The sequence below is a fragment of the Pararge aegeria genome, chromosome 6 (assembly GCF_905163445.1).
Source record: "Pararge aegeria chromosome 6, ilParAegt1.1, whole genome shotgun sequence".
Lineage (NCBI taxonomy): Eukaryota > Metazoa > Arthropoda > Insecta > Lepidoptera > Nymphalidae > Pararge > Pararge aegeria.
The window spans coordinates 2,985,655-3,006,367 of record NC_053185.1 but is presented as its reverse complement, the minus strand read 5'-3'; the positions used below and the strand labels follow the sequence as shown (position 1 = coordinate 3,006,367).

The 20,713-nt window shown below is 35.8% G+C and overlaps 2 protein-coding genes across 5 annotated transcripts; one reads left to right on the top strand and one right to left on the bottom strand.

Moving 5' to 3' along the window:
* Positions 1–1,737: 1,737 nt before the first annotated feature.
* LOC120624451 (tumor protein p63-regulated gene 1-like protein) lies at positions 1,738–13,497 on the bottom strand. 4 transcript variants are annotated; one of them, XM_039890998.1, is made up of 6 exons: positions 13,242–13,497; positions 10,490–10,700; positions 9,164–9,340; positions 8,178–8,303; positions 2,804–2,937; positions 1,738–2,482 (listed from the first exon to the last, which is right to left on the bottom strand). In XM_039890998.1, exons 1-6 carry the CDS (start codon positions 13,432–13,434, stop codon positions 2,283–2,285), a joined length of 1,041 nt encoding a protein of 346 aa, XP_039746932.1. In that variant the 5' UTR covers positions 13,435–13,497; the 3' UTR covers positions 1,738–2,282. The 4 variants fall into 4 exon arrangements, with proteins under 4 accessions (XP_039746932.1, XP_039746933.1, XP_039746935.1 ...); XM_039890999.1 differs by having other exon boundaries at positions 8,205–8,303; XM_039891001.1 differs by having other exon boundaries at positions 13,329–13,497.
* Positions 13,498–15,246: 1,749 nt separating this feature from the next.
* On the top strand, positions 15,247–18,713 carry LOC120624660 (hemocytin-like). Its single transcript, XM_039891329.1, has 4 exons — positions 15,247–15,411; positions 16,594–16,746; positions 17,539–17,697; positions 18,604–18,713. Exons 1-4 carry the CDS (start codon positions 15,333–15,335, stop codon positions 18,651–18,653), a joined length of 441 nt encoding a protein of 146 aa, XP_039747263.1. The 5' UTR covers positions 15,247–15,332; the 3' UTR covers positions 18,654–18,713.
* Positions 18,714–20,713: the final 2,000 nt, after the last annotated feature.

Sequence of the window (20,713 nt, the reverse complement as noted above, 5' to 3'; positions counted from 1 at the left end):
ACTTGTTTTTCAATATGTTTAGGTCATTTTGTCAAGAATGAATCAAGTTACAAAACTACTGAAAAGTGTGAGATGGAATTGCAATCGAAGGGTTCTGCAACAAGGTGCAATATGAAAAACGACATACTGTTAACATTATTGAAATCGAGCTAAAAAAAACCCCGAAAATACGTTTAATGCACAAGGACCACCGTTGAACTTTTTCACTTATTCATTTTTTATTATTTGTAGTTATAGGCCATAGAAGTACACATTCTGTGAAAATTTCAACTCTCTATTTAGCCCAGTAATAGACAGTCGAACGGGCGGAAGGACAAAGGAGGCTTAGTAATGGATTCCCGTTGGTGCTGACCTTGAAGGTTTTGCTTGATTCTTTCTCGGAAGAATCTGGCCTCCGGACCGGTGTTAGACAGTTAGTTCAGCTGTCGATGCCCATTTAAAAGTAATCGGTAAAGACAACTGAGAATTACCGCGAGTTTCTTCTCGGCGGAAAATGCTGCGAGCGAGTATTTTCAGTTGACTTTATGGGTTATTTTAAATGGACATCGAGGTGTTAGCTGTTTTTGTTCATCAAATAATACGCACATATTATTATGTATAAGTCAATCAAAAGGATTCTATTAAAACATTGACATCGATAGCTCTTGTACTATACACATAAAATACCGTTCCTAAAACTAACAATTATCACAAATTAAAGAACACCCCCTTTAGGCTAGTAAGGCTGCGTTTCAACTGAGGCGGACTAGAGTCGTGCAGGAATAGACAATCGGATTATTCAGCTTCAGTGGAAACGGTCCCTAAATACTTATTAAATAATATAAACTAGCAGTATATAGTAGGACTAGGTATATTATGTACTTTAAAGCTAGAATTAAACTTCAAATGTCACAATAAATAATTGATTAAATTATGGTTTTCGTTATTTTAAATCCTCTCGTTTTTTTTTATTTGTCGTTGATGGATGGTACGTTAACAATACGTAGTTTCCTTACAGCGCGAGATCTTAACGCGTGGCGAACCACCCAGTTACCTAGCCTACATTTTATTATATATCTATCTATCACTTACGTGTACATGTAAACACTATTACAATATAGATTTTGTGAGAGAATTAAAGCATTATACATAGAAAATAGTTTTATTTGCCAAATACTTTACACGAATCAGGTCTGGCTAAATGAAAACTTAAACTTAACGGGCGTTAACTTGAACTTTTGTGTAACTAAGTGCCCAGTGTTGAGATTTTCTAAATGATTTAATGCAGTAAATCAGAATTTCACGCCTATGGTCAATATTGGATAGAAGCAGGCGTTACTTTTCGGAAATCTATGATGATATATTATGAAAATTAAGCTTAATTTGATATACCCCGCGAAAAGCAGGAGAATCTGTATGGTGTAATTTATAATTTCTTGAATCCTTATCTCTCTCTCTCTGGTCGATCCTTCATCACTGAAGATCGTGGTCCCAGTGAGATCTTAACTTCGAGTTGGTAAACTGTCTCCATCGGCTTCTGTTGGAGGCCATTTTGGCGATTTGATAGAAGCGGCAATCAATCCTTACTCTCCACACCAAACAGATCTTCGGCAATTTACCCTCTACACACTTTTCGCCCCGAAACCTGAGCATCCTCAGGAGATGTTGACTTTACAGTGAATAAGGGTACATTGGCGAAGATCTGTATGGTGTGGAGTATAAGGAATGAAGAAATTATAAATAACACCATACAGATTCTCCTGCTTTTCGCGGAGTAAGTTAAGCTACTTTTCATAAGCCTATGGTGAACTTAATGCTGAAGGAGAAAAAAATATATAATGAACGAGTACATCTGAGTTCATTTTGTATGCAACAATTAGCAAACATTATTTAAGCCGTTTTCACAACACATAACTATCACAGGCCACACAAAGATTAAATAACTAAAGAAAAATACCGCACCGTAAATTTCTTACTAAGAATCTATATTTATAACCTTTAAATAATGCAAACACTATTTACCTCTCGCTTGGAATCTATATTCCAAAATGGTGTCTAGAGAGTGTTATGGGTCATTTAGCGTGATAACAATTTAAACGTAGGGAATATAAACCCTAAACTGTATGTCCAAGCAAGAGGCATATAAAATATTGCCTTATTTTCAGCTGAAATTGGCATATATTTTTAATGAAATTACATAATAACCATAATTACAAGTAGAGAGAATAATCAATCTCCCACATCAGAAGTGGGATACTCTGGTATACATAAATTATGTATCGATCAATATCACGGTTTACAGTCTAAAAACTAAATTTCCCTCTGACCTTGAAGAATCCCATACTAGTCTTGTTATGGAGCAGTGAAGTGAGACCGACGTAACTCTGTATGACTATGGGGGAATGGTGTATGCAACACGCGGAAGGCGCCGTTTCGACAGCCCTTTGCAGTTTCTCAGCAAATAACTCCATATCGTAGGTAGATCGTTCGTCTACGCCGCCATCTTTTAATCAAACAAAATAAATATATAAATAATTGATAACTTAACATTAGAAGCAAAATTTACAATTTACAATACAGTTATGATTGGAAACCTCGTAGCTTTCGATATAAGTTTATAAATACCCTCTAAATGGAAGAGGGTCAATGAGAAGGCAAATTTGTGTTTTTTTTAATTTTGTCAATTTTGAAGTTATTATTTAAAATAATTAAATAAAATAAAATAAAAAAAACGACGATTGTGACGATTTTGGAAATTTTTAAAAATTTGAAGGGACCCTTAAAAAAATTATTTTTTTGTTGCTGCACGGGTCAGCTAGTATACCTTTATGCCAATAAATTGGATGCGAAGCGAAGGTTATAAAGGGCACATCCTGGCTGAACGGATTCCAAACTGTCTTCAGCGGTAGCGCTTCCCCCTTGTTCCACATCAGGCGAACACCGCGCAGGTTGCGTTCCCTTCAATCAACATTCATTACTAGATTAGTATTGGACAGAATTGAGCGTTACTTTACTGCAGTCGATTACATAAAATAAATAAATAAATAAATATACTACGACATTACACCATTCGCCACCTAGCCCCAAAGTAAGCGTAGCTTGTGTTATGGGTACTAAGATGACTCATGAATAATATACATAAATACTTATAATAGAAACATTCATGTTCATCACACAAACATTTTCCAGTTGTGGGAATCGAACCCACGGCCAAGACTCTATAATAGACATTGCTGCTGCCGTAAGGCGCATCTGACAAAAACAAAACTTACGGAAAAACTAATTTAGTTTCGCAATCTATAAGAAATATATCAGTTGCGTCCTTTTCGACACAGAAACGAAAGCTCGGTTCCTGAGCTTTGAAATTAATAAAAATACTGGCAGGAACGCCATTTTATCTCTATTATCGAATATCTAAATCTACACAGATAATAATGCTAAAGAGTTTTCTTGTTCGAACGCACTAACCTCTGGAACTATCTGTTATATTTGGAAAATATTGTTTGCATTTGAAAACCCAATTCCCTAGAAAGATTATTTACATCAGACTTAAGAGTCTTAGGAATAGAGCAAGAAGAAAACAAAATGAAACCGAATAGAACGGGCGGATGACGCGTCGCGGATGGTCGTAGAACAGGCGATGGAAGTTTTAGTATGGGAAAAAATTACTTCTCTGTAGTTTCATACGAACGAATTCGCAGGGATTCGTTAGAAAATATATAATTTTCAAAATTGCAGAAATCAGATGCGCCCCTCTTTCATCGGAAGGCAGTGTGTGTGTGTGTGTCATCCTAAGTTCCTGGCATCTGAGATTAAAACCCGCGTTTACACACACACACAATAGGCATACACAAAAATAACCTCATTATTAACAATTACGACCGTCAAAATTTAATATCGTCAGCAACATATTAATGTTTTTTATTAGATAATAATATACTCTATTCTACAAAAATATACATTACTATTTTAGGCATAAAATTAAAACATGCGTCACTAATCAAAGGGAGTATATACAATAAGGAAAAAACATAGGAAATTTGCTAACAGCTATTTCCTTTTATCCTTGTTTACGTAGAAATTCTTACATTGTAATATTTTACGGAAATTTATATTGTACACCATTATAAAGTAGCCTACACTTGGCAGTCCGGCGACTTAGTGTCGACGGCTTCATTTTCTAAGGGTCCGTTCAGAGCTACCTGCGCGGAGAGCATCGGAGAGCATTTTTTTACATAGACCGGACGGTAACGGCTGCTTACACTCGGAGCCGACCGGCCGTTCAATTTTGCATTGCTCTCCGCGCCGGTCCAGTCTGTTTGAACGCAAAGAGACAAACGGAGTCGGTCGGTTGCGCGAGCATGAAAGAGCACGCGTACGCTGTCGGTCGGTTGCTCTAGCGCAAAAGAGTGTGAACGTGTGGCGTGAACTTCATACATGCACAAAAGCACTGCATACCCACAAAATTTTTTTTGGTGGGGATTTTTCTCATTTTATCCCATCTACCTGCTTTATGCATACCCTGGTCGAGAACCATTTGCACGCCACTGGCGGCTCTTAATATTTCACACCGAGCGTATTAGGAGCATCCTTGGGCATGCACTTTTCATAAAAGATATAAAATGTAAAAATAAAGCTTATTTCAATGTCTTAATACTATTTAAAATGGGATTACATTCGCTCCGTGCCGGTCTATCTGAACGGACCCTCAGACTCTTGTTGGCGACTAGCTCCCGCGCTTTTCTCGGCGACATGCATTTATTAATACAGTTAAAATGACTGACGGATAAAGCGGATTGCCCATCTGATGCTAAGTGGAAAACCAACGCCTAAAACAGAACAACAGTTCGCAGGGATTCATTCAAGGATCACGTCCCTTCATGCCCTCCAAAGTGCCGCCCTGTGTCCATTAACCTGACACGTAGGTGTATAGCTTCATGCACATCTAAATACCGGCAACCACGCTCTTCAGACCGGAACAAAGCAATACAGATTAGCGGCAGAAATAAGCATGGTGGCGATACTTCACGAGACGAGCTTTGTCACAAAAAGTTGTACTACTACTACTGCAAGTAATGGCAATGTTTTTTTTAACGAGATGCTAAGCCGCCGACTAACCCACCGGACTATGTACGCGTGTCGGAGTATTAACAAATTGGCATAACGTCGAAGTACTTTTGCAATATTTTTTCACGCTCTGAAAGTTGCCTAACGTAACGTTTTTGAGTAAAATAACTGATGAAATCAGATTCATGCCTAACAAAACATGCAAAATTAAAACCATGTGACTCCTGTTACTTTATAAGGTTCGCGTCGCGTAGGTACTATGCGCGCGTCGTTCGTTTATCTTCAATAGGGTTGTCACAAGTAAACACTTAGACTGTTTTGAATTAGACTGTATGCAAAAATAAATATGCTTCTTTTGTTTTAATATTGTTACAGGGTGATTCCTTATGATATCAACTTATGCATCCTTCAATATCTGTTCGTAATTCTGTTACACGTTGTATAATTATTGTAAGTAGATATCCTAATTGCTAACTCATGCTGCAATCTCTTTTCATGCAAATATACATCAAGAAGCACACTAGCTTTTAACATAAACTTGAGGTGCAATAATGCAATGGATAGCCTTAGTACAAGATTTACTAGCTCGCAATCGAAGAGTCGTTTTCGAGTATAAAACTCTGTATCGTCAAAGTAAAATGGACCAACTGGCAGTCGCTTTAGAGTCGCAAATTCTGTTCTTCTTATTTTTGTTTTACAAACGTTCTTTTAGCCGAGCTATGGTAGCTAATGGTAGGCAATTTTGAGCATTAACGCACTTTTCTCAATGTTCAAGTATTGATTGCGAGCGAGTATATCTTGTACCAAGGCCACTGGATAAACTAGTGGCAGGCGTTCTTAAACAAATGATGTCTCTTGAGGTACTAAGTTGATATATATTTTTTAAACGCTACATTTAAATAGAGGTTTGTAACTCTATTAAAGTTGTAGAATGGCTATACAGCACTTATATACTTATATACTTATTATGTTGGTGTCCATATCTGCTATCTAAATTGCCATTAAGGCGAACCAATGTAATGAGTTATATACAGAAATAGTCATTTTTCATCTCTCCCTAAAATTCAAGGATATCTTGTCGAGAACCAACTAGCTCAGGCTGCCGCCGCTAGTTCAGTTTCTTGTATGTCTATTACTATACGCTTTATTAATTTGTATACGGGTATACCCAGTGCCGTGCACTTCATATATACACTGAAGCGCTGCCTACCCTAACTTTTTCATATAACTGGCAACGGAGGAGGATTTTGCCATTTCATGCCATTTTACTTCTTTATGCTAACCTTGGTCCAAATTCCCGTGCACGCCACTGGCTGTACCCAACTCATTCGTTGAGGGTTTTTTGAGGACCAAACTAACATAGGAAACTAGATTAGGTTTTTTTTAAATTCAATTATTTCAAGTAGGCCTAATATGAGCACTTTTGAAACGTCTAGTCTTTCTGTGGGTAGCTACCAAGTTAAGTTTTATAAATATGTATCACCTATTATTTAATTCTAGTACTGTATTTTTCCAAACAAAAAAATATATATATATTATATATACAGCTTTTAGGAACTATGTTAAGTACAAAGCATTAGCGTGCATAGCGGGTACGCACAGGGTATGCAGATGATATAAAATGAAGCAAATCTCCATTACGAGTTATAAAAAACTTAAGGATATGCATTGTAAGAGTTATAAGAAGCCTACCCTTAAGTATTTATAACTCGTACAGGAGATTTTCTTCATTTTATATCATCTGCATGCCCTGTGCACACCCTCTATGCAAGCCACTGTTATAAAGGTACAGGAATATAAACTCTTGCGTAGTAAAAGTTGTATAGCGGAGTAGATACACAACGACTTTCTGCTATCAATAATTTGACATTTGACAGAAGCAGACAGTATTAAACTATACAACTAAGACACCAAGAGGTAACTTTGCATCGTCTGCGTCTCATACAAGACTGAAGTGTGTCGGATATGCGACCGCGTTTATATCAAAATACCCGCCGTCAGAATATTGTGAACATTTGGTTGTATTAATAAATAAATAAGAATAATTAGAACATCTGTTGAAATCCTTATAGATTTTATAAAATATAAAATAATAAGTGCCATTATCCAATTAAAAGTTACACCATTCACCCACTTTTTAATTGAAAAATAAAAAAAGCCCTTTTTCAATATTTTGTACATTTGTCATGGCTCCCGAACAACAGCAATGCACCAACATTTACGAGCAACTATAACTATAGTCTATTTTATCTTATGATATTAACATTCTTTTTTCTATCTTTTTATATCTATCTTTTCAGTGTAAAGTTTATTTTGAAATTGTTTAAGGGAATATTAAAATATAACGATGCGATAACGAAAATATTTTTTAATCTCTTAGTTGAAGTTATACTTCTTTTGATGCGTTTGGAAAAATGATAAGAGTACTTTTTACGATGCGCGCGCACAACGTCACAAAAAACCGACACCCTGAAGTTAGCTATAAGATTTGACAGTGTACACTTTCAACTGTCAAAGTATGCGGGCTCATTCCGGTGATTCAATTGTACAAAAATCTCAAATTTTAATGTTGATTGAAACTAGGTTGTCCGATAATGAGTCTATTGGTATTCCAAATTTAATTATTATTATTATTTTTTTGTAATATTTAAATAAACTTTTTTGAACTAGTTGATGCGTTATATTAAATCTTTCAATGTATTAAATAACTTTTTTCTATTCTTAGTGTCGTCTTTTCGACAAATTCAAAGTCAATGTCAAAAATATCTTTATTCAAGTAGGCCCAATAGGTGGCACTTTTGATGCGTACATGAGAATCACACGATAGTGATATGATGGCGATAACCATATTCGTAAAATTAAAACTAAAGCTACGAGAGTTCCAAACGCCTTCTGGTCTAAGAAGCCCACAACAAACTTAGCCGGGTTTCATCTTGTTACGCCAAAAAAGTATAACTTCTAACGCGCGTACATAAGTACACACACGTTATTTTTATTTATTTACGCTAAAAAGTATTGCTACGCGATTGCTACCATCATAAGACAAGATAGACAAAATTGAGTTTTACTACAATGGTTAGTGTTGTCTACAGCATAAAAGGAATATTAGCGTCTACAGCAACTGAAAGTACCTAGGTTCAAAATACTTGGGATCGAACAATTTCGCTTCTTCGGCCTCGCTCGGCCGTCTGCACAGGCGGTCTATGACGCAGTCTTTGACCACCGTCGTCACACCAGACGCGATGCCGTTAAGGCGTCTACAATATTTACCATTTATATTATACCTGTGAAAGTGGCTGTATGCTTGAAACATATATGTATATTGTATAGCTTGCATTCCAAAGATGGGCATATGACAGAGGACCGTTGCACGGTACTGGGCAGGGGACATTTTTATACACGGGGATAAAATACAAAATGTTATCTTCTACCAGAGTATTTTCAACAGCCCGTGCTTTGGCGCACGTGTGGAAATAATATCCAAATAATATAAGTGTTATAATAAACGGGGGTAAACTTCTCCTATTCCATGGTAACGTGCTTTGGCAGGTGGACACGTAAATGTTTATTTTTTTTATAAATAAATAAATATACTACGACAATACACACATCGCCAACTAGCCCCAAAGTAAGCGTAGCTTGTGTTATGGGTACTAAGATAGCTGATGAATATTTTTTGTTATAAATAAAATACACATAAATACTTATAATATAATATAAACAGATAAACACCCAGACACTGAAAAATATTCATGTTCATCACACAAACATTTTCCAGTTGCGGGAATCGAACCCACGACCTACAACTAAGAAAGCAGGGTCGCTGCCCACTGCGCTACTCGGCCGTCAAAACATCAAAATGTTATCCCTTTTCAGGGGATCAATGGATATAAACAGGGGAAATAATCAGGAGATATAACTTTTCCCTGGTGCCTGCCTATGCTAAAAATAATTAACCTTTCTTATCTGCATGGGCAAGGCTTATGAAATTTTGCATAGGCATAGGGCTCTATTGTGTCTCGGCCCTTGAGCACGACACCAGCTCAGAGGAAATTCTTCCTATTATTACGACCAAAATAACTATACTTCAAAGTAAAAAAGAAAAAACAAATCTTACGGCACTAATGAAGATGGGGGATACACCAATTCCCCTATAACTATGGTGTCCAGGTCATCCAGGTAAGTCTTTTTGAAATCCAACTGTTTCATTGCTATGAAATCATACTTTATGGTCATCACCAGCCGTGACGTTAAGAGTACGATCCTCTCCTTTTCGTTATCCCACAATGTGATTCTGAAAATTGAAAAAAACATCTTTCAAAAAAGTTTAACTGAACAGTAGCCACTTTTTCGACCAATCTTCGTGAGGTTACTTATAAAGAAATTAAATCTTCTCTATAAAATATCACTCGATTTCACTGTAACGGAAACATCGTGAGGTATCGTGTTCATTATTTATTGTACTAGTCAAGCCCTTTTATTTGAAACCCAAAAAAACGTGAAAGTTGTGAAAAAATATTACGACTAATTCATCTCTCAATCAAAAAAAATATTGAAAAAGTGGAAATTGATTCATCCGTTCGGTCGCTACGAAACCACAGATCAACACACACGCACAGACACGTCAAACTTATAACACCATGTAGTTTTTTGCATCTGGGGTGAAAAACAGGGTTACCAAAGTTTTGCGTCGTTGTAGTGAAATTCAACAAAACAACTTATTGTTAAAGCACATGATCAATCTTCCACTGCTGGGCACAAGTCTCCTCATTAGAGATAGCATAGTGATTTGAAAGCATAGAGCTACGTCTTTCACCTCCTGAAGCTCTGGTATGGATTGATTAGCCATAACAACAAATGTACGAACTTTATGCAGACCAATTAGCCATAACAACAAATGTACGAACTTTATGCAGAACGTCAATTTAATACTGATGATGAGTTTAAGCATTATGTTAAATTGTTTTCCAGGAATTTTAAACGCGATTGCTACTTGGAAAAGTCGCGATACATACAGCATAGAATAAAAAATAGCAGTAATGTTATTAGAACTACTTGAAAAATAAGTAATTAACGAGGAGACGGGAAGAGTACCACCGCGTAATAATAACTTTACACGCAATGTAGATAATAAAGATATAACATCGGATTCAGTCATTATTTGCATGCAATATGTCCAAATGGTATGGTTGTACGCCCCACGCACATCTCACTCGGCACCCGATGAATGTTGCTAGCTCAAAAATTTTATCCTATTTTTCCATCTTATGGTTTACAACATTCGAGGTAAAATAACGACTGTCAACTGCTAAATGGTATCAAGTGACTATCCATCATGTTTGACCATCTGTTTGAGAAACACTACTAAAGTGGAGTGGTTTTTAATTCTTTAATATTAGTCGGGTACACGGTTTTTGTATTCTGTGACTACCATTATACTTACTCAGTCAATAACCAGGAGCCCAAATACTCTCCATCTTCCGGAAACAGTAGTGCTGTAATGCACTCCTGTATGGCGTTCTCTACCACACCTCTGCGGAATGTAAAGAAGTCCTTGATGTTCTCTCTGTTGAACGGCACATCATATCTAGGGTAAACTGTCTGCACTGCCTCTTCTGTTCCCTGCTGGGCATTTGTCTGTCCTTCTCTTGCATCTATTTTCGAAGATAATAATTTGAGGCAAGTTAAATAAACCTGACAAATAGCAAGAGATAAATTGACGCAAATTGTACCTATGAGACTTAAAATGAATTACTCTGTCTGCGTTGCGTCGTTGCAGCGACAACGCTGCGTCTCTATCCACGTATTTTAAATGGCGTTGATCCGTTGTCATGACGCAAGAAACGCACTAATTAGCCATCGGCTTAAACCATTTTAATATTTAGGAACTGTTCAGTTCGAAGGAGCCAGGGTTGACTGGGTTGATTGACCGTTTGCGACCAAGCGCGATGGGAAGGAGTGGGATCCTTCTAAGTTTCTTGATAGACGTGAAAGAACTCGTTACAGGGCGCTCTCATTTATATCATTCGAAAAAACCTAAATAAAGAAATAATGATAATAATTGTTTATTAACATAAGCCTTTATGCCTGGTGAAGCAAACAATGGACGGATGGAGCAAGTACCATTAAACTTCCGTCATAGCCTAGGTTAGGAATAGCATATGGATATCATGGATCAGAAAGCCTCTTTACTGGTGGAAAGGTTTCCGTGTAATCCTTTATAAGCTAATGCACTTGGGACTCTAGTAGTGCACTCAAAAATGCAAGCATAACAAGCTAAAGGATCCCAGTGATTTTGTGATTGATCTAATTTAGGTTAAATAGTACATATGTAGCTAAGCCATACCATCCTTTAATAAATTAAGATTTTGTTTTTAATGAGATTATTAAATAATATTTTTACACTGAATTAAAATACATACAAATAAACAAATTCATATTTATAATATTAGTGTATTAAGTTAAGTCTATAGATAAGCAGTTGTGAGTGGATAATGTTTTAATGTTAGCGCAACATTCAATCCTAATCAGTCAATATCAACAGTGATATTATAGCCATGATAATTATTATTTGTACAAGTAATCTGTTATGTTTTGAGCATTCGACAGGTGCAACTTCTCTGGTGCATCTGTGTGCAGTATAAACTTATTATTGGGGAATCCTGATGGGGATTTATTTAAGAAATGTTAAATTTGCTCTGGTATGGTCTGAGTTTTATGCTTTGGCTAGTTACCATCTCATCCGAAGCAAAAAGCAAAAACTTAAGATGCTATACAAATTTTTTTTTTCTTTTATTGTTTGGTAATTAAATTTGCAACGTTATAGCTACATTTGCATTGCAACCTTGTATTATACCTTATATTACCTGTTTTTGCTTTATTTTTAAAACATACCCAAGTAACAAAAAGATTGTTTACATTTTAAGAAAGTTACAAGAAATAGAATATAATACAATCTGTAATCTCTCAACTCTCTCAAGAAATAGAATATAAAGTCTCTTGTAACATATACAAAAAACTATTATTACTAAATTGTTGAAAAACTAGCTGTTGCATGTGATTTTGTCCGCATTTATTTTGGGGTTTCAAATATTCTGTAAGTTCCCTTTATTTTACGGGGATAAAATCTGCCATTTTTAGGAAAAGTATAATAACTTGGTTTTTGACCCCACAGACCTTTAGACATATCTGAAATCAGGAAAGTGAACTCTACATTGTCTTGTTAGACAGTTTTATGTGTTTATTGCAAATCTAGTGTTTTTACTGAGCATAACTGCAATGTCCAGGGCTGTGGTTTATGATTTACTTATCAAGATCAACATGCTGTTATTTAATGTCTGAATATTTAAATTAGTTATAATACTTAGCGTTAGAACGGCAGAAATATATCCAAGATAAGATAAGGTGTTTAGCCTGCTTGCACAGGTAACAATTATATTGCTTTTATCTCAGGTAACAATTATAATCTTTAATCTTTCCTGGGATAACATTGCTTTTCCGGGATAAATCTTTCTCTATTCTATGCAGATCACCTTATGATGGATTGATTGGAAATTGTAAAATGTAGAAAAAGAACAATTGCACAGTTTCTTCAATGCTACTTCTTGGTACAATCTGTCTTCAGAACTGTTGGTAGAGTCGCAACATGTCTGTTATGACCATACCACCGGTAATACCCTTGTGACAGACTAGACTTTTCAAAAGTGCATATACCTACTTATCCTTCTTGAAATAAATGAATTAAGAATTTTTTTAGTTAAGAAATTAAGCAATCTAGTATGATGCAGAATAAAACTAGCTTATATATCACATTCTGTTAAAAAAAACTAAACAAATCTGTTTCCAAGGAACTAGAAGTTACAGAGTGACCTAAGGGATTTCATCTAGGTATTAGGAAGCTGGATTCTAGACAGTTTAAATTAAACCTTAGTTCACACTGAGAAAAATATCTAACCTATAGAGCTTCTATCCAAACAAAGAGCTTCCAATTCTATATTAGTTTAGGTAATCTTTATCAGTTTAGTGATTTCTTTCAAACTCTATTTATAGAGTATGTTTTTTTTAAATAGAATTTTGGTGATTATGTAGGTATGATAAAACTTTTTAACTAATTGAAAGCGTGATTTCATATGGTTATTATATCGTAATGTTAATATGTAATGTGTGTTAGCTCAAGACATGGCTTTCCAGTTTACCAGTGAAGGAAGACGAAGATGATGTCAACGAGTCAGCCCCAGAGAGCACCGAAGGAGGAACATTAACTGGCGTATTTCTAGCATTACCAGATGTTTTCTCTCGTTGGTTCTCGGTGTTCGTAGCAGCATGGTCCGTAGAGAGCTGCAATGTACCGATCCGGAACTCTAGGTCGTCGTCCAATAAATCACTCATTATGATTTGGTAATAATATTTACTTTTGTTTCAATTTGTATGCGTAAATAATCGACCGGCTGATAGAAAATTGCACAGACTATTGAAGATGAAGACTGAAAATATGAAACGTCAATTTGTTTTTTTTTAATTCTCTACCTTTACTTAGCTATGGTTTCTAACTTTTTTAAGCTAATTTAAAATCTTAATTTCAAACAAGTACACAGTAGAATATACGCAACTTAAAACTCAATACATTTGAAAGAAGTACAACTGCCTGCTTTTGGTTTTTATTCCACGTGTTTAAAGATTTATTCGCTCGCAAATACAAATAGAGTAAAATACTTATCGTAAAAGATTTCTTAATAACGATAAAACCCTTATAAAGCCACAGATATTTATTTCATTTGCTTAGCCCATGTCTCTGCCACGTTATGCCGTCGCGTTGGTACCTACCTACTAGTTATTACCATGTGTTACTAATCATTAGAAGGGGTTATAAGCTCTTATTATCTTGATTTTATGAAAAGGGACTCAAGTAGCACAACTCTTTATTAGGTTCCGCTTTAACCATTTTGCTGAATACCTAATAGCTTGCGCACAGAAACCGACCAGTGGTATGGGTTAAATATAACTGCCCTACCCCTAACAAGTTAGCCCGTCACGATCTTAGACTGCGCCATATCTTACCAGCAGGTGAGACTGCAGTCAAGGGCTAACTTGTAGTGGAATGAAAAAAAACTCACATTAACGGAAACGTAAATGTATGAAAGCAAAGAAGGTGAAGGCTTTACTAATAAACGTTATAGTAAGTAGTTTTAGGAAACCTAGTTAAAATGACTTCTCCCTATAATTTAACACTCGAAGAAGAAGATAAAACATTTCATAAGCAACCGGCTAACAATGTTTATTATTAAAGAGATGAGTTTATTAATTTAAATACCACAACATGGCTAGTGGTGGGAATAAAGCGTTTTGAGAGCTGTAATATTTTAAAGAAAGTGGACTGTAGTAGGAGAAAAATAAAGATTTTTAAACATTAGGAAAACACGTGAAGGACCAATTTGTATTAAAAGGAATTAACTCACGGTACCCCTCCGCGATTACAGCGTGTCACTTATTTTCACTTAGGTACACAATAAGGCTTTATGTGAAACGATATTAATTTATATATTTTTTGTAACTTATACGGCCATGCTTTTTGTTCTCACGAATATTAGGTGCGCGCGAGACTGTAGTCGGAGGTTCATTTTTTTGTTCATAAATTTGCGAACCCCAAAGGGCGGGTAGGAAGAAAATAGAGATAGGATTTTTAATAAGAGGGAAAGAGAAAGTTTCCAATTAATCATTTTTAATAGAAGCGTTTAGTTTTAGCGTATATTTTGATTACCATGTTATATCTCCGGGGAAAGGATACAAATTTATTTTCTCCCACAGCGCTATCAACTCTCAGAGCACTGGCGTACAAGTGGAAATAATATCCAAATAATATATGTGTAAATAGTAAACAGAGGTAAACTTCTCCTACTCCCTGTTCCCGTGTTCTAGCTGGTGGACACGTTAACTATATCCCTTGTCAGGCAATATAATCGGGGGATAAATTTTTTGTCTCCTGCCTGTACTAGCCCTGCAGGACCTAGCGGTTATCGCACACCCGCTCATTTTATTAACAAAACTGAGCCAGAAATCACCTCTACTACGTTATTATGGATAATTTCCTTATATTATCTATTCCCCGTGGTCTGGTGCGGTAGGTATACATTACATGCAACGTTGTTTTGTTACGTCGAGCAACTCGTAATCACTGAAGTCTCGTAGCCGTGACTGTTTGTGTTACAACTGTTGGTGAAATACTGTACTGCTAACAATTAAAAAAATACCTCTATATACTTGTAATTTTTGATTTTAAAATTAAAATAATGTCTTCTTACTTTATTTACGTAATTTTAATGATTACCTGTCAGGGATACGCGGCGCATTCACCTTTTCCTGATTCCGGTAAGTAGTATATTTTGCGTTGTCTACAACGAATTCAACGGCAATCCGATGGCCATTTGCGACAATCCATCGCCCCCCCACACAAGCAGTCGAACGCCGAGATCAATTGCTACTTGTTTGCATTGCAAGTAGTGCCCCAGTCAGTCACTTGTGCAAATTAGTTTTTTAAAAGAGCAACACTTCGCAGGGCATAAAAGGTACACGTCCTCCAAATTGACGGCCGATTCGCGCAGTTTGCAGCGACCCTGCTTTCTGACTCTAAGGTCGTGGGTTCGATTCCCACTACTGGAAAATGCTTGTGTGATGAGCACGAATGTTTTTCGCTGTCTGGGTGTTTATATGTATATTCTAAGTAAGTATATTATTCATAAAAATATTCATCAGTCATCTTAGTACCCATAACACAATCTACGCATACTTTGGGGCTAGATGGCGATGTGTGTATTGTCAAAAAAAAAAAAAATGCCGCACTGTGTCCATCAACCTGAGGCGAAGGTGTCAAGCCTCACGTGCCTGTAATTACACCGGCACCCACGCCCTTCAGACCGGAACACAGCATTGCTACAATTCTGCTTGGCAGCAGAAATAGTAGTATAGTATAATATCCCTACTTCCCTACTTAATATTATAAATGTGAATGTAAGTTTGTTTGTTACGCTTTCACACAAAAACTACTTAACCGATCCTCATGAAACTTTGTACACATATTCTTGGAAGTGTTAGAAGTAATATAGGATACTTTTTATTCCAACATTAAGCTCGGTTCCTTTGGTGGTTCCTTTGATGAGTGTTTGACGATTTTACACCATAACTCCGACAAATTATAACCCATTTAAATAATGATTTTTGTACTATAGAGGTTATAATATGTGTTTAAGTTTGGCCAAACTGTGGTTGGAGATAGAGGGCAGAACTCATCAGCGGACAGCAGCAAACTTCTTATTTAAGGTTTAGCGATACTGAGTAGGTACTTCCATTTTTTTAGATCTACAACTAAATTTAATGCCACATCAAAAAACAAAATCCAACGCAGACGAAGTCGCGGGCAACAGCTAGTAGTATATAAATAATAGTAGTACCTATAGCAGGTGGTAGTTTTTCCCCGGACGAGCTCTGTCCCAAAAAGCTCTACCACTATGCTACTTAAGCTAAGGTTATGAAGTGAACTTATTTTTATTTCAGATAAATGCGTACCGGTTGAATTACCGAAGTCGTCGACGAAAAATATGATCAGAATTTCAAACGGTTATAAAGGTATGTGCATTAGCAAGGACGGCATCGAGGGTTACAAATTGTGCAAAGGCACCTGCGACTCCGGTCACAAAATTAATGTGGGTGAGTAATATTTCCATATTTGATCTTTTATTTAACTAAAAGGTTATACAAATCGACCTAACACAAACCGGAAAAGGATCAAAAATATTTTAGTATTAAGTACCTTTTGGTTATGAAATTTCTGGGCGGGTTTGAACGCCTAAAACAACTCTTGGAAAATGTAAAACACAATGGATTGATAATTGATTATATTTTAACTATTTATGTATATTATTCATAAAAATATTCATCAGTCATCTCAGTACCCATAACACAAGCTACGCTTACTTTGGGGCTAGATGGCGATGTGTGTATTGTCGTAGTATATTTTTTTATTTATTTTATGTATTAGTTGTACAGAGCTTTAGAAAATTACATGTCACTAATGTGAGAGCCGACGGCACAGCGGGATGTCCAAAAGAAACGCAGATGTAATAGACTGTAAATTAGTAAACTAGAACTTGACATTATGGTTGCACACAGATACAGAAACAACCACCCTTTGCTTCGTTCTCACACACGCAATCCGAGTGTGTGTCTTCCCTCGTAAGTGTAAGGAAAAAGGCATCTCATTCAAGCAACTGTGGTAAAATTCTAAAATCCGGGACCCTAGCCCGTAATCCTATCTAATATATAATCTAAAATACAGAATACTCATACAGCCATTATTGTATGCAGTGCATTGTGTCCAAAAACAGCGAAAACGCTCCGCGCACGTTAGAATTAACACCAGGACAATGTTGCTAGTTCACATGGTAATGAAATGATAACCTAACCATTTAATTTGGTCATCATTCATTTATGTTCACGTAGAAACCAAGGAAACCGAGCCGTACTGCAATTGCTGCCGGATGGAACATTCTGAAAAGATCCCGGTTAGTCTGACCTGTGATGACAATGATGTGATAACTCATCACGTGTTTTCGCACGTTCTCTGCTCTTGTCGAAGCTGTAATGAAATAAATTCTGAAGGTAACACCCTTATTTTTATGTAATAACTAGATCTGTTGGTACGTATTTGCATGATGTCCCTTTTCAATGTAACACCGCCCCGGTGAACTACTTCGAAAAAACTATCTAATGAAAGTAAGTAATCTAAAGTTGTAATTCACAAAATTATGTTTTCGGCTGTTTAGGTATTCCCTAATTTTATTTTAACAAGCATTGAGGGGAACCAAAAAATATATTTATAAAACTTTGATTGGACTACTACTTTCAAGTTACACCAGCTAATTTAGAGGTAAGCTAGTTATTTTTTGGTGTACCAGCTACTTCAGAGGTAATTACGCCAGTTACTTCACAGGTTCGCCAGCTACATCAGGGGTACGCCAGCTATTTTCAAGGTATGCCAGCTATTTTTGAGGCTACTTTGGTGGTTAGCGAGTCACTTTGGAGGTGCGCAAGCAATTTTTGGGGTAGGTACGTCAGCTACTTTGGTTGTACGCCAGCAGCATAATAATTCTCATTTGTATTTGCTTTGATGTCCGTACTGCCTTATTCTGAGTGCGTACATTTAAATATCTCATGGTTAGGATATAATATATAGTGCAAAGATCAACCTATCCCCAGTTTTGGGTTGTATCTTGTCACCATTAGTCACGTGGGCACTATTATTATTGGCCTTAGGTTTCTTATAGTAAATAACTTAACTATTATAATATTTATATTTCTCAAATTGTTAATGTTGAACTAGTTTTTATTTATTTATTCATTTACTATAACAAACGAGTCTGTGAATATGAATATAGAATTTGCCATCAGCCTCAAGTAGTTGGTGAGATGACGACGTTTTTTTTTACAAACTTACTTGCCCTAGGTTGACCAGTGTTCTTACTATAGGAGGAAATATATATATATTCACCTTTTATTTTTCAACAGTTTCGCAATACGACGAATCTACACCAGAACCGGTCGGTAAAGAGTACTAAGTAAGCAGAGTAAGCAACGCGTAATAATATATAAATTATAAATATAACCACCCCCCCCCCCCCCCCCCCCCGACTTTTATTTGATACCCATCCCTACTAACATTATAAATGTCAATGTAAGTTTGTTTGTTACGCTTTCACGCAAAAACTACTAAACCGATCCTCATGAAACTTTGTACACATATTCTTGGAAGTGTTAGAAGTAATATAGGATACTTTTTATCCCGACATTAAGCTCGGTTCCTTGGGAGAGTGGATGAAAGTGTTTGACGATTTTACACCATAACTCCGACAAATTATAACTCCGACAATTTGTACTATAGAGGTTGTAATATGTGTTTAATTTTGCCCAATCTTTGTGTATATCTGATCCCCTCATTTAAGGCTTAGCGATACTGAATACTTAATTTTTTTTTAGAACTACAACTAAATTGAATGCCACATTAAAATAACAAAATCAAACGCAGATGAAGTCGCAGGCAACAGCTAGTATTTAATGAGTTCTAAAAAGTCTTGTCTTAGTTTTTAATTTTGAGTTTTCACTTCTGCGAGCAGTCCTTTTGACGGCCTTTCTTTTATTTTCTTCATCACCGCTACAAATAATGCCAAATTGTATGAAGAGCAAATTACCAATGAACTGGATTAAAATTGAACAACATCTTTTTAATCAAAAATATATTTATTGTACAAAATTCTTATCCTTAGGTGCTTCTCCACTCACGATTCCGCTCTCAAATCATCTTAGGGTCACACCCAGCGCCGCGACATTCGCGTCGTGCGCAAACATTGTTTTGTTTTTATTTATTAGGGCATTAAAAAGTATAACTTTTATATTGCGTTACGTTATTTTCCGGTGATATAAAAAAATAAAATAAAGTAGCCTAACGATAATGACAATCCTGAGTGACAAACTTTATTATAAGAAGATATCATGGTAATATTATCGAGACGATGTGACGTTTTCGTGTAAACATGTCTTTAACTTTTCGTTTTTCAGTATCCCTTTATCATTGAGATATTAATGCTACCTTTATGTTGTACGAAATAGGAAGGGGTAGGAACTTAAGCCCATTTTAACACCTCGCTGAGGGTTTAAGATTTTTTAGGAACTTTAAATCTTCATGCTATTACCTCATACAGCTGATAATATGGTGGTCACCTAGTTTGCTTTTTGTGGACACTTATTTCCCTAAAAGCAAAGGATTTTATTTTTATATCAAAAGTTTTTCACCGTCATGAATAATGTAACACCATTTCTAATGATACCCGTGTTAACCCGGACACTGCGTTATCTTTATCGCAACTTTTCGTTGCGCATTGCAAATTGCAATACGCTTTTACGTGTACTATTTAGTTTAGGGCGCGACCCATCTTCTAACCGTGGAGGAGGCGCCTTTGGTAAACACAATATTAAATAAGTATATTCACTTACATATTTAGATAATAATAATAGATAAAAGTCATTGATTTACAAAGAGTATTAAGTATAATATATACAGCTGTACACGAAACACGATCGATGTTTTCGGAATCATAACAAAATATTCATAACATCGACAACGATCCTTCTCATTTTAAAACAAATAACCGTCTGTTCTGGCAGTCTGTAAACGGTTTTTTTTCTAGAAAATCAAGAATGTATCAAATATCTTTTTAAGTCATATACTTACTTATGAAAGTTGTTTGTTTGCTATATAGTATTTATGTAATAAATACTTGTTTGTATTAAAAATAAAAAGTTGCCAAGGCAAAATGTTGAATATTTTCATTTACTAATATAAATTTAAAAGTAAATAAAATTTATGTCAAAATGGAATAAGTTATTTGTTTTTTTTTTTAAATATATAAACCATATATATGTTTATAAAAGATTCCGTCCCATTCTCACTCAAAAAGCAATTTCTTTGTTGCGCTATTTCTGTCTAATCAGTAGGTAATCAGCAATTAAAGCTCTAGTTTTAATTACTGATTAGGTACGTACATTACATGTATAAAATATTTACTAATTTTTATTTTGCTCAATCCTACTTTACGGCAATAAAGTACTACCTGTATTGCGT